The sequence below is a fragment of the Anopheles ziemanni genome, chromosome 2 (assembly GCF_943734765.1).
Source record: "Anopheles ziemanni chromosome 2, idAnoZiCoDA_A2_x.2, whole genome shotgun sequence".
Lineage (NCBI taxonomy): Eukaryota > Metazoa > Arthropoda > Insecta > Diptera > Culicidae > Anopheles > Anopheles ziemanni.
The window spans coordinates 7,291,780-7,304,662 of record NC_080705.1 but is presented as its reverse complement, the minus strand read 5'-3'; the positions used below and the strand labels follow the sequence as shown (position 1 = coordinate 7,304,662).

Sequence of the window (12,883 nt, the reverse complement as noted above, 5' to 3'; positions counted from 1 at the left end):
CAATGTGAGCCCCATTTCGGCTAGCAATACCGAACCAGTTCATGGTGCTCTCGAGGTCGTCGGTGTAGGCGGAGGTGATCATTAGCTTCCTTCCCGTTCCGGCCATGTTGTACTCGTCAAACACTTCACGCCAATCGAAAGCAATGGCGTAGTTTTCGAACTAAAAAAGAAATGGAAGAAGGATGAAAAGACACGCCACATCGTACTGTTTCTCGTTACTCACCAAGTCACGCGTGTGAATATGGTTGAGATTATCATATCGCAGAGGGACCGCCGGGTCCAGCAGGGGTTCATTGCGGAACTGTGTATCCTCGAGCAAATGGTTGACTCGTTCGAAGCGTATCCCGTCGACTCCTAAATCCAACCAGTACCGAATGATGTCCTCCATCTCCTGTTTCACCTTGGAGTTGCGATAGTTTAGATCAGGTTCCGTTGATCCGAACTGATGCAGGTAGTATTCCGCAGTGGTACGGCTGTTTTTCGTCCACGCCGACATGTGATACTGTGAAAGCTGTCAAACCGGTTTTTAGTACGCACGTGTCCCGTTTTTCCTGCACAGTAAAGTTACCCAATTATTTGGAGGTCGACTTTCGTCACCTTCCTCTACGGAAGCTGCCTCCCCTCGGAGGACGTAGTAGTCCCGGTAAGCGGCCTCCTTCCGCAGACTCTTCTGGAACCACTCGTGCTGTTCGCTCGTGTGGTTCGGTACCAGATCGAGCACCACCCGCAGTCCGGCCTCCTTCGCACGACGTAGCAACTCCTGGAACTGCTCCATCGTACCGTACATCGGATCGATTTCGCGAAAGTTCGACACATCATAACCACTGTCTCGCTTGGGTGAGCGGAACACCGGCCCCAGGCAGATGCCCGTTACGCCAAGCTCGAGCAGATGATCGAACCGCTCCAGCACCCCCGCCAGGTCTCCGTCGCCGTCACCGTCGCTGTCCCGGAAGGAGCGCGGTATAAGCTGGTAAAACACGGCCGACTCCCACCACTCGCCGCCGCCGTCTTCTTCGGTAGTTTGATCCTGACGGCTGCACAGACCGTTCTCTTCAGCCCGACAGGGTAACTGAAGCGCAATCCCCAGGAGGACAACTGTCGCCAAAAGTTCCATCGCCAACGACGCGGAGGACAAGCGGTACCCGTATCTCGGATGACACTAATCGTCACGCTATTTATACCGGATATATCCATGGATTGGTTCGTACATCTTGCCATCGCAGGCGCTTATCGGGGCATCGGATTCAATTATCCGACAGCCCGTGACAGGTACATGTCCAATAATACTATGTTTTTGCCGTTTGTTTCCGACAGTTGTCTAATGTGTCGTTCGAATGGTTCAATGCGAGATATCAAGATTTTCAATGTATGCTTTAGTGTTGGATATCTAAGGGTTTAATTTAATGTCGGCACGAAGAAGGAAAACAGTCCGATTAATCATCTTCCTTAATTAGAGGGCTTTCATTAATGACCTGCTTATCAGTAAGACTTTAAAAAAATGGCTAATAAAACCACGCCAGATAACGAACGCTACTAATTTCCCGTTGAAACCCCCTTCGGCGAAATCTCAACTGAGCGATACAGCGAAACAATTAAACCATAACGATCGCTAATAGGCCGAGCGAATTCGTGAATTAATGGCACATCGTTTGAAGTAACAAAACAAACAATACGACCAAAGTCACACGCCGCTAAGCCACCAATCAATCAGTCGACACTTCGTCTCAGCGACCACCAGATCCCGAAGGCGCTTATCTTTTCCCGATAGCGTTGAAAGATTTCACAATGTCTTATAACCGCATGTGCGCGTGCTTTCTCGAGTTTTCCGTTACCCGGCCGGTGGTTTGTGTTTTTAACGGTGCCGTTTTTGCCAATCCTGTGCGTGATATGGGGTCTTATCGTCCACCGGGAACGACGGTTATCTGGCGGTGGTGTGGGACTTATGAATACAAGCGATAAATGAGCAGTTGCAATTAACAATCTAGAATTGAGCGCGAATGTAGGGCGTTTTTGAAGATGTATTTTTAACAGTATTCACTATTCGATTCGTGAACTACAAAATGAAGCCTTTATTTTGCGAAGAAATCTCTATTACTATCACTAACATTTTTCGTTTCGTCCTTCTTTGGCGCTCGTGGGAAAATGAACTCAGTGACTCACGAAATAGGAAACAAAAACCGGGGGAGAAAAAATGAATAGGACAGTGATGATAATTTCCCTAACCGGACTCACGACTCCGCACAGGCAGCACACTCCTTGCCTCTTCCCATTTGAATGCAAATCGTTCTTCCGCCAGTTGTTTCTTTTTCTCCCGGAAGTGGCTGTCATTATTTTTTAAATCCTCCCGACCACTTGGCTCCACCCAGGGCGCGCGCACGGTACTGAAAGTGGTAGAGCCCGGTGCCGAGTGCAATTACGATGGACGCAATTACGGCAGCATCCTTGGCCGCCGCCCCGAGGAATGCCGGGAGGGAGAATTTGTTTTTCCTGCGAGAAAAGGAGTGGAGAAAAAGGGAAGACAAAAACATTAACCCACGGAAAGAGGCGAAATACGAGAGGAAATAATTATGAAAAGAAATGTAGACCGAAGTCACGCGAGTGTCACATCATGGCGGAGGGATATACACCGACCGACCTCTCCCCGAGGGCAACGAGTGTAACCTTCTTCTTGTACTTGATTATGAGCAACAACGGAACTTCCGCCCGGAGAAAATGAAAGGCAGTCAAAAGAGGATCAGCCAGCGCAAATGATGGGTGGTGGTGAGGTCGGGGGGCTTTCGGGTCCCGCATTCTGCACGATAAATCCTGTCTTTTTGCATTACATCGTCTTGTTCATTGTCAGCTGAAGCTTTGTACCACGCTGTTCTCCATTCTGTTTAATTAAAGTACACTTACCACGTATCGGGGTAGTGAAAGCTCGAATTAAAGAGGCGACTTGGTTCAGGTGGCTGACCCACGAGGGTATCTGCTTTCGTGCGCACTCTACGGTAGGCAAATTGAAAACTCTCCACCACACAACCTCCATTCTTCTACTTTTCACCTTTCACGGACCAGTTCCAGGGTAAAAATGGAAAGATTTTTCTTTCCCAGGGCAAAAAAAGGACAACTGAAGATCGCTTATCTGCGAAGCGACAACTTGAGAAATTAATGAAAATGTCAAGTTTGATGTTTTTTTTTCCTTTTGCATTTTCCATACTGCTCTGTCTTGTTCTATCGTATGCCATTCGTGCAAAATAGGGAAAATGTTTCTAATTTCTTTCAAACCATCGCGGAGCCAGCGAAAGAACGGTCGCATTAATTTCTCCATTAAATTGCTTACTTTAGATTAATGAAGCGGAATATGCAAAGAGAAGAATGTTCGCAATGAAGATCTTTGTTGTGTACGTGATTTGAAATCATTCATGGGCGCTTAAAGATTTACATAGGGTTATTTTCTAAAAACCACTTCAAGCACTTTTAGAAAATACGTTCCAATTTTAATCTACTTTACGAACAAGACAAAGGATCCCCTTACTAACATGACACGCTCAAGCGCAGCACTACATCGGGTTTCTTCGAAAAGCATACAAACTCTGCAGCATGTAAGGATCAACTTTCCTCCGGTTCATGATTGTACGCTGTACATATTACAATGCAGGAAACTTTTTTAATTTCATAACGTTGTTACGGTCTGCTTTTTAAATATCATCATGCACGTGTACGAAGATGTGGTGCCTCAGAGTGCAAGGCCAAGATTTCAACAACGTAATCTCATCGTGCAGAGAGCCTGAAACGTAATTAGAGGTTTTACATTCCTCCGCTGGGTGGATTGGATTTCGAACTAACTTGAGGAACAAGCAAAACATGGGCACGAGTGATTCGATCGTATTTAAATGGAAATTACATTAAAGTTTACAAAACGGACAAGTTTTCTGCTGGAAACTTTACGCTCTCGTCATTACCTCGAAGCCAGCGGGATGCTGCGCAAAACTAAACCATCGTATCCATCCACGGCTAGCCGGTCCGACTGCACGATGGCTCTGGGGACGGGGGGGGGGGCGAGAAACGGGATGAAAATTATACATGCAGCGAGTGTTAAAATATTTAAATCACTTTTCTCTTTCGTTCAGTTTAGCTTACCCCGTTGGGTGGCTCGAGTTGAAGCCGCTCGAGGCAACGTGCAGTTCGGGAGCGAGTCGTGGAAACACCGATAGCAGGTCAACGGTACGGGCCGTTGGGGCCAAGCTGATCACGACCACAAACGTGTCGCTATCGGCGAGCTCGCGTACGTACGCGATAATGTCGTTCGAGTAGGGCACGAGCTGGATGGCACCGTGGCGGAAGGTTTCGTGGCCACGCAGTCGGACCAGTCGCTGGTAGGTTTTGTAGTGGCTCCGTTCGGCTTGGCGCTGGGCCGCTAGGTTGAGCTGACGGTAGTTGGGATGTACCGGAAGCCATGGTTGCACCTGACCGCTGCAGAACCCCCCATTGGCCGTATCGTCCCACTGGAAGGGCGTCCTTTCGGGATCACGCGAGAACGCTATGAAAGCTTTCCCCGCTTCGGCCTCCGGCTCGCCTTTTCTGGCGTCCGGATTGTCAACCATACCGATCTCTTCGCCGTAGTACGTGACAGCGATGCCGGGTAGCGTCATCAGCAGCGTGTTCATGGCGTCGATCCGTTCCGCACCGTAGCGTGTACCGACGCGGGGTTGATCGTGATTACCCAGCACCCAGTTGGCCGTTGCCCCCGTTCGTGGCATGTACGTGAGCCATTTGTTGATCGTGTGCACAAAATCGGGAGCCGTTGAGGTCTGGCTTAGGTCGGTTATGAGCAGGAAGTTGAAGGGCATATGCGATCCCGGACGAGGGGGATCCTGCTCCGAATGGTAGTACTTCATCGTGAACGTTATGTTGGCGTATGCCTCAGTCATGATGATTCTAGTATCTCCTCCATACTCGCGTGTCCATTCGTCCAGAAGATCCCTCCACTGGTACACCATATCGTAGCACTCAAGCTAAAATCAAAAGAAGAAGAAAGTCATTTAATGCGCCACATTCAAGGAGTACCGGTGTCCTACCAAATCTTTCGTGTAGATATGGTTCGTAAAGCCGTACGACAGTGGATCGGTGTCGGTTCCCGATTCCGGCTCGTCCGGAAAGCCTTCCGCCTCGAACAGATGATTTACGGCGTCGATGCGAAACCCGGCCACACCCTTCCGCAGCCAGAAACGCAACACCTCCCGAAGCTCCTCCACGACGGCTGGGTTGCGAAAGTTCAAATCCGGTTGCTGGGCGGTAAACTGGTGCAGGTAGTACTGGCCCCGCTCGGGATGGAACGTCCAGGCGGATCCATAAAATACCGATGGCTGTGAAGGAGAGAAGAAAACACATTGAAAAGTCCTCGAAGGAGACATTGGGTTTCGGAGAACTGTACCTACCCAATTGTTCGGTGGCAAACGACGCTGCGGTCCATTGGTATTTTCGGCTGTCGGATCCTCGCGCCCATCGTGCCACACGTAGTAGTCGGTGTACGGGCCTTCACGGGCCACCGAGCGCCGGAACCAATCGCTCTGGTCGCTCGTATGGTTCGGTACAAAGTCGAGGACGATTTTTATATCGAGTCGCTTCGCTTCCGCCACCAGCGCCTCGAAGTCCTCCATCGTGCCGTACTCCGGCTGGATGACGGTATAGTCGGTGATGTCATACCCGAAGTCGACCATCGGTGACAGGAAGATAGGTGACAGCCAGGTCGCTCCGATTCCAGCATCTTTCAGATGCTCCAAACGGGCCGTGATGCCACGCAGGTCACCAACACCATCGTTGTTCGAGTCCATGAAGGAGCGAGGGTAGATTTGATAGAACACGGTCCGCTGCCACCAGTCGCCTTGGTCGCTGGCAGCCAAAACGCCAACCACCAGACCGAGCCAAACCAAGAATTGCCAACACAAACTCGCACGCCGATGAGTCGCCATCGTGAAGAAACGTTCCGCACCGTGGAACCGTCACGTATCTTACGGTGATTTAAATTTATGCAAATCGAATATCAACTATCGACCAGATAAACTCTTACCGTCTGAAAGGCCCTTCCTTGCACCACCTGCTCCCTTTGTGTCCTCCGTGCGAGATGAAAATCTATACAACAAAAACTTCCTCTCCGAGATGTAGCTACCGCTCGAGTGACTCGCTTTGAATAAATTTAATCACACATCCGACGACTGTCCCAGCTGCTCGACGATGCACCGGCACCTGATGCACTTGACTTGGGATGCACTCGAGCACCTAGAGGGAACAAAGAAACAGAAGGAAAGGGAACGAGATAATTCAAAAATGACATATTGGTGTGATTGTGTGATGTTGAGCTTGTAGTTGGTTCAGTCGATCTTCGATCATCGATGATTTAATCAACAAACAGAATGGTTCAATTTCTCGTCGTGAGCGTTCAAGAGTGACTAAAGCATACATTCAGGCGCTTTTCAAATTCCGTGGAGAAATTCGTACAGCGAATAATTCTAGTTTAATTTAAACTGAATAATGCATCAATTTAATCATAAAAGCATGTGAACTTATGCAAAATTCCTCTGACAGCTCATTCTAGCACTTAGTTTATGGTATCTAAAATCCCATATGGCTGCGAGAACATATAAACTCCGTGAACTTACCGAATCGACACGGTCTATCGTAAAATTCCTTCCCAGGAGTCAAGAGAACACTTTTCTCGCGTGCTTGCCAAATTCCCTCGCAATTGTTGAAAACGATTCTAACACAATTTTACTCCATGCATGTTGCCATCCCACGGGAAAATGCGCCACACGAAATGCGTCAAGTTCACTTTCCGGACCTAGACTACGGGCTCGCCGTTGGACTAGGCTCCGGTTGTGCCACAAAGCCACACATTCAAAATGGACGACCACCGGAGAATGGGGTTTTAGGGAAAACTGGCCCGATCGCAATGTCAAACCGGGGAGACCACAAACTACCCTTACACGGTTCCGTGCTGGATTGGTTCGCATGGGGGTTTTCGCTTCATTTTTATGTTTTTCGCTTTCGGTCTGGATGCGGTTTTGGCATCCGGAACTCCCCAACTCCCACCCAAAGCTTAGTGGGAAGGGGGTGCTTTCACATACGGTGATTTATGGGGCGACGTACAGCACGGTTCAACATACGTCGAGCTGGTACGTGTTCTACATCGAGTGTTCGCTAAACGCAAAAGGAACCCCGGCGGATCCGGCTGATATTTTCCCGGGAACACCGAGTGAAAATAAACGAACGAAAAACAACCAAACCGAACCGATCCATTTTCGTCATCCCCGGGCTCTCTTCCGTCACGCTTGAGTCGTATCGGTTCGTTTTTTTTTCCAAAACGAATTGATCGGACGTCTGGGAGGAATCCATCCATAACACGGTTCCCATCCGGTGTGGGCGAATACTTCACATTCTTGCCCAATCCGGACCTAAATTGAGTTGAGTTGTGCACCGGCGAAGTAGAACGACCCCGGATGGTTTTCCCCTCAAATTATTATCTAGTTCAAAGGAATGTTTTCTTCTCTTAACCTTCGTTACGAAAACTTGTCCACTCGTGGCCATAACAACCTTTGGGAAGGAATGGCAGGATGAAATGAATTGAAGCAACGGAGGAAACAAAATATGTCATTGGAAATGGTGAATTTCCACGCGATCGTATTTCTTTTACATCAACTCGAACAAATAATGCAATGTCTGCTTCCTGGAGGGGAATCTAAAATGGTAAACTCTTAAACCAAACGCCGCTAGCTGCTGACCAAACCACAGCTGCTCTTAAATTCATCAATCTAAAACCAGCGTCCGGGAGCTCTCCACAGCCGGGACGAAGAGCACTACAGTCCGTTTTGCACTTCTGAGGATTTTTGAAGGAGGGACTCCTCACGTCCTCTTCTGGACGCACTGGTGCCCATAATCAAAAACATAGGAATTTCCACACCCTCCAAAACATTCGGTAGCTTGCGTTAGCAAAGTTTTTCTTTTATGCTTAGCTAAGAAGTCAACGTTTCACCTGCGGCGTAATGTATACCGCTGTTTTTTTTTTTTTTATTTTTATTCTTTCCTTTTCACCTCCGTTCAGCCGGAATGTAATGCAAATTTATGGAATATTTTATTGAACGAATGATTGCCTCGTTGGAGGGAAAAAGCTACCAGGTCAGGGAGAAAAAAAGTTGGACCGAGAAGCGGCTGGTGGTTGGTGTTGTGTCACATGCACGAAAATTAGAAAAATAGTAAACCAAACAAGTATAAAAACCACCCCAAGGTTACAAGTTCAAAGCGACTTAACGATGGGTGTAATTGAAGTTTGATTCTTCGACCGCCCGTTCCGACCGTTAAAACGTCTTAATTCGGCACCATTTTTTGTATATACACTTTACCCAGGGACCGTCTTGATGGAAACACATTATACACTAGGAACATTATGGGAAAAACCAGAGTAAAGAAGGACACACCGAAGCGAAAAAGAAACCCCGACAACCGACTTAAGCTTTCAGTGTTACTTTCAGTGCGTGGCGTTGGTTTTAATGGTGGAAGGACTTTATGCGGACGTTTTAGTTTAACTTCGGGATTTTCCTGGGAGGAATTAAAAAACTTTCAGCGCGGTACCGTCCGGGGTGCTTCTTTTTCTGTCGTTTTCCATCGCAGCGCCAACAGCGACTTCGCATTAAGTCGTGATTTTATTTTTTTTCTTCCCCCTCTAGCCGAGAGGGAGTGTCCTAAAGTAAGTCATAAAATCTTGACTGACTAAATTGACGCTGCTGTGGGGGAAGAACACAGATTATTACTTTTTCGTCTCCGTCAACGCAAGCAGCGCTTGGAGATGGACTTGGTCAGCTCCGAGGCACAAGCAAAGTAAGGTATTTTTAAAAAGAATCGGCATTTAGTTGCTCCCTTGGGAGAATATGGTTTGATAGTTGTTTCGCTTCAATTTATTAAAGTCGTCACTTAGTTCTATTTGGAGAGAAGCACGCTGTGACAACCGTCGTTTATTACCTTCCGTTCGTTTCACTTCCCACGATAAGAATGGATACTTTACGATCGATGAAATATGTTACCTCAAACAAAGCTCTCTAAAGTTTTCCAAGTTGAACGGTAACAACGATTGCTTGGGGTTTTTTAGTAACATGTAGCACGTGTACAATATCGTACAAAACTTTCATCAGGTTCACAACCAACACAACCAACACAACCGATCTAAACACACTCGAAAGAACTCTTCAGGGAACTAAACTGCCTTCCTCGCGTGCACGAGCTTTCCTTCGCGACCACCGATCGAAGAGAAGAAAATCGACTGATTCGAAACCATCGCCGGCAGAGAACGTTCGTTATTAGTCTCATATCGTAAACGAATTTATTATTACATTTTACGACCAGGGCAGGACCTGGAGGCGAGCGCTCTCGGGTAGGACGAACTTTTCGCTAACGGTATCACCCTCCACGGAACGGTTCGTGCGTGACGATCCGTGTCCACCAGGCTCCGGTATGATATCATCCCACCCGCTGCCAATGTTTGCCATTATCATCCGGAATCTTACTCCGTCATCGTGATATCGTTACCCGTACCGCTAAAAACAGATGGGAATTGTCTTGCGAAGTGTTTCGCTATTTGGCTACTCTTACCCAAATGGACGCAATAATGAAGCAAACCAGGGGAAAGGAACATCCACCACGTTGCCGTAACTCACGGACGGTTTGGGTGGAGGCGAGAAAAAAATACGACCCGCCAAACGGAAAACGGTTATCCGTCACGATCGCCGATCATTTATCTGTCTGGAGCACTTCACCGGGGGGGAAAGGATGGACGTCGTCGTCGTGGTGGGAAAATGCTGCGTCGAGCCAAACCGTGCACCTCCCAGAATGTGGACCAGATTTACTACCCAGCACGGAAAGCGGAAAAGAAAAAGATTCCTCGAGACGCATCCCGCGACGACACGATGATATGTCAACAAATCCGCGATTCGAGTGGAGACTGCGGCACGATTCGGTGTCTGGTGCTTTCGGGGCTCGAAATGATCCATTTAGGTTGAGGGAAAAATCCCTCCCGACGAGAAACAACCCACCGGTCCGGCTACGATTACGTGACGTGGATTTTATCACGTCCTTAGATTGGAGAAGCGAAAACGTTTGGTGAAGATTTGTTTTTCTTTGGAGGCTTATAAGGGCAGACAAATGTTTCATAACAATTGGACTACATTTGTCAATTGGATTTAAAACAACACAAAAATCAAAACAAATCGTTGATTTTATCACGATCCACGGAGAAGTTTTTCCAGACAAGAATATTTTTAAAGGCTTCAAAAAACAAGAGTGTTTTGTTGTTAAGCAGGGCACATTTCTTAGCATGAGGTTTGAAGCAGTACGATCTAATTGATCTAATTGCAAGGAAAATGAAGCTGCAGAAATAGCAAGAGTTCTAGAAACGCCTGCATTCAAAGCTTTTTATCGGTGCTTTAAATTAAAATCCTTCTTTTCTTCTGCTCTAGATGGAGTTTCCCTCCACTTGGCTGCCGGTACTTTTCCCCACCCATACACCGAACTAAGCAGGGAAGCCGATTGGCTGCATGTGCACGGTTTTTGCAATCTGCAACCACTTGAACGTGCTTATAACGCATTTTCTTTCTCGGTCGCTCGGTGCTTGGCACGGAAAGTGGCTTTCGTACGGTTGCTCGCCTCTAGATGAGAGCGTTCTAGTGCGTCTTCCCGGAGGCTGCAGTGAAAATGCTTCACCAGCCCTCGTACTGTACTGGTTCAACCATCTTCCGAGGGGCGACGAGCAGACTTAAAAGTCTCCGAAAGGAACATCGCTTCCGAAAACGTCATCTAAGATGGTGGAACGAAAATGGTAGGTCTGAGACTGAGTAGCAGGAAAATGGGTTTCCCTTGGTGCGGGATTTGCATTTGCTACCTTCACTTAATGGAATTACTTCTCCTTGACGTTGGGTTTCGCCGTTACTTTTACGCTAGTAGTAGGAAACAATGTTTATAAAGACTATTTTTAAACCCTACTCAATGAACTCTATTTACGAGCGATATAAGTGGGAGAAGTTTCTTAATTGAATGTACTTGAATCAATTTTAATTGTATTGTATGTAAGGTGAGCTGAATTGTAAGAAGTTGTATGAAATAATGAGGAAAACGAAAATCAACAACTCAAAGAGCGTACCCTTCAGTCAACTTTAAAGGTCCAAAGAAAGCAACATCCCATCCACATTCGAGGAATTAAACTTTTGCAGATCTCAATCCGTAATGGTTTGGTCGTACGAACTTCGACAGATACGACGTAACTTACGATGGTTCAATGCTTTTCATCCCATCCCGGCTTGAGATTGAAGGTGGAAAACTTTTGCCCAAGTATTTTCACCTTGGATGTAGGTGGACTAACCTTGGCCATGCAACCACGCTCTTCAGGTTATATTGAGGATACTTAGCCTTTGCGAAGGATCCACCACAATCGAGCTGCTGGCGGCTGTTCAAGTGAAACTTTAGAAAGCCCTTGTATCCGGTCATGCGGAAAAACAGTAAACTCTCTCTCTTCCCTTTCGTGTTTGACCCTTTGACTCTTTGACAACCGCACATACGCAATAGCTAACGCAGGTTCATCCTTCGGTGGTATGAAATATTCGCGAGCAGCTTCCACCCAACCACGACACCGAGGAAGCCTTGAAATCCGAATGCAAACAACCATAACTTCCCTTTAATGGCTTTGCGCGCCACTTTACGCCACTCGCATCCGCGGGCCCCTGAATCGCTCAAGAGTTGAGCCATCAAATATTAACGGTCGCTGTAATAACTTTTCCACACTCCAATCCATCACGTGCACGAGAGCACCGTGGGGTCGGTCGGATGTCTGCGAACGGCTTTTTCCAGTTTGAGAAGGGATTTTAAAACATTTCTTTTTACCTTCTACTCCGGGCTCTGTCATGCTTGCGCCGGGTTCGCCCTGCTACATCTTGGCGATAAGCTAGGCTCATCCCTTCGGTGAGAAGTACGGGAAACATATCAATCTGGTTCGCTCGCTTTTTGCTGCCCGGCACCGAAAGTGGCTGGCAGGTGCAAGTGGAACGGATTAGCACCTTCCCATCAGCAGCGGGAGAAAATCCTTTCGGGATGAAATTAGACGTTTGGTTCAATTAAGTTTATTACCAATGAGAGCACTGGTTCCCATTAGAGACAATTTGCTTTGCATATTTTATCCTCAACCTTCCCACTTGAAAGTAATTGCGTTGATGTGGAGCTATATTTCTTTACGGGTTCATAAATATAATTCTGTCACATTTCTAACATTACCTAAAACGGCACTAGAGTAATTTTGAAAATTGATTATGTTCACATACAGTGAATCTTTGACGTAGAAAAGTCTCGAACTCCAATCAATTAAAAGTCATCAAAGTGTCCGAAAGTATGAAATCAAAGAGAAGTGTGTACCTTTCAAATAAATTCCCTATCGTTTGACTTACAAAGATACTCACTCCATATAAAGTAAGTCTTTAGGTAAATGAAAAAAAGAGTCACTTTATCATGGCTGCAAGAAAATAAGCGTGTTGGTCTATATAATGAATACCAACCAACCAACGTTGTTTCTTCCCAGTCCCAGACCATTCCCATCGATCCATCCGTAGGAAAGAAAGCTCACCAAAGGAAACTTTACCCCACACTGAGGCCACCGACTGCGCTTCACTTTAATCAACCTACTTCAAAGGACGTAAAAGCAAAATGCAGAAAAGACAAACATTTCACCTCCGATTGCAATCGACAGTCCAGTGGAGCTTCCTTGGAGGTGGAAAAGATAAATGGACGTCTCTATCCACTCCATTCGAGCGCAAGGAAGGTCGAGATTGTCTTCCACAAGCCCAACATGGTGTCCTGTGTTTGTCCCGTGCCGTCT

At 47.0% G+C, this 12,883-nt stretch overlaps 2 protein-coding genes across 2 annotated transcripts in view; one reads left to right on the top strand and one right to left on the bottom strand.

Annotated features, from left to right (window-relative positions):
* LOC131293117 (dual specificity calcium/calmodulin-dependent 3',5'-cyclic nucleotide phosphodiesterase 1-like) overlaps positions 1 to 12,883 on the top strand; it is a 114,534-nt gene that overhangs the window by 60,242 nt on the left and 41,409 nt on the right. The gene's annotated exons all lie outside the window — the stretch shown is intronic.
* Positions 2,328 to 5,951, bottom strand: LOC131282793 (maltase 2-like). The gene is made up of 5 exons (XM_058312335.1): positions 5,418 to 5,951; positions 5,058 to 5,345; positions 4,120 to 4,994; positions 3,942 to 4,019; positions 2,328 to 2,487 (listed from the first exon to the last, which is right to left on the bottom strand). The coding sequence occupies exons 1-5, from the start codon at positions 5,949 to 5,951 to the stop codon at positions 2,328 to 2,330; spliced, it is 1,935 nt and encodes a 644-aa protein (XP_058168318.1).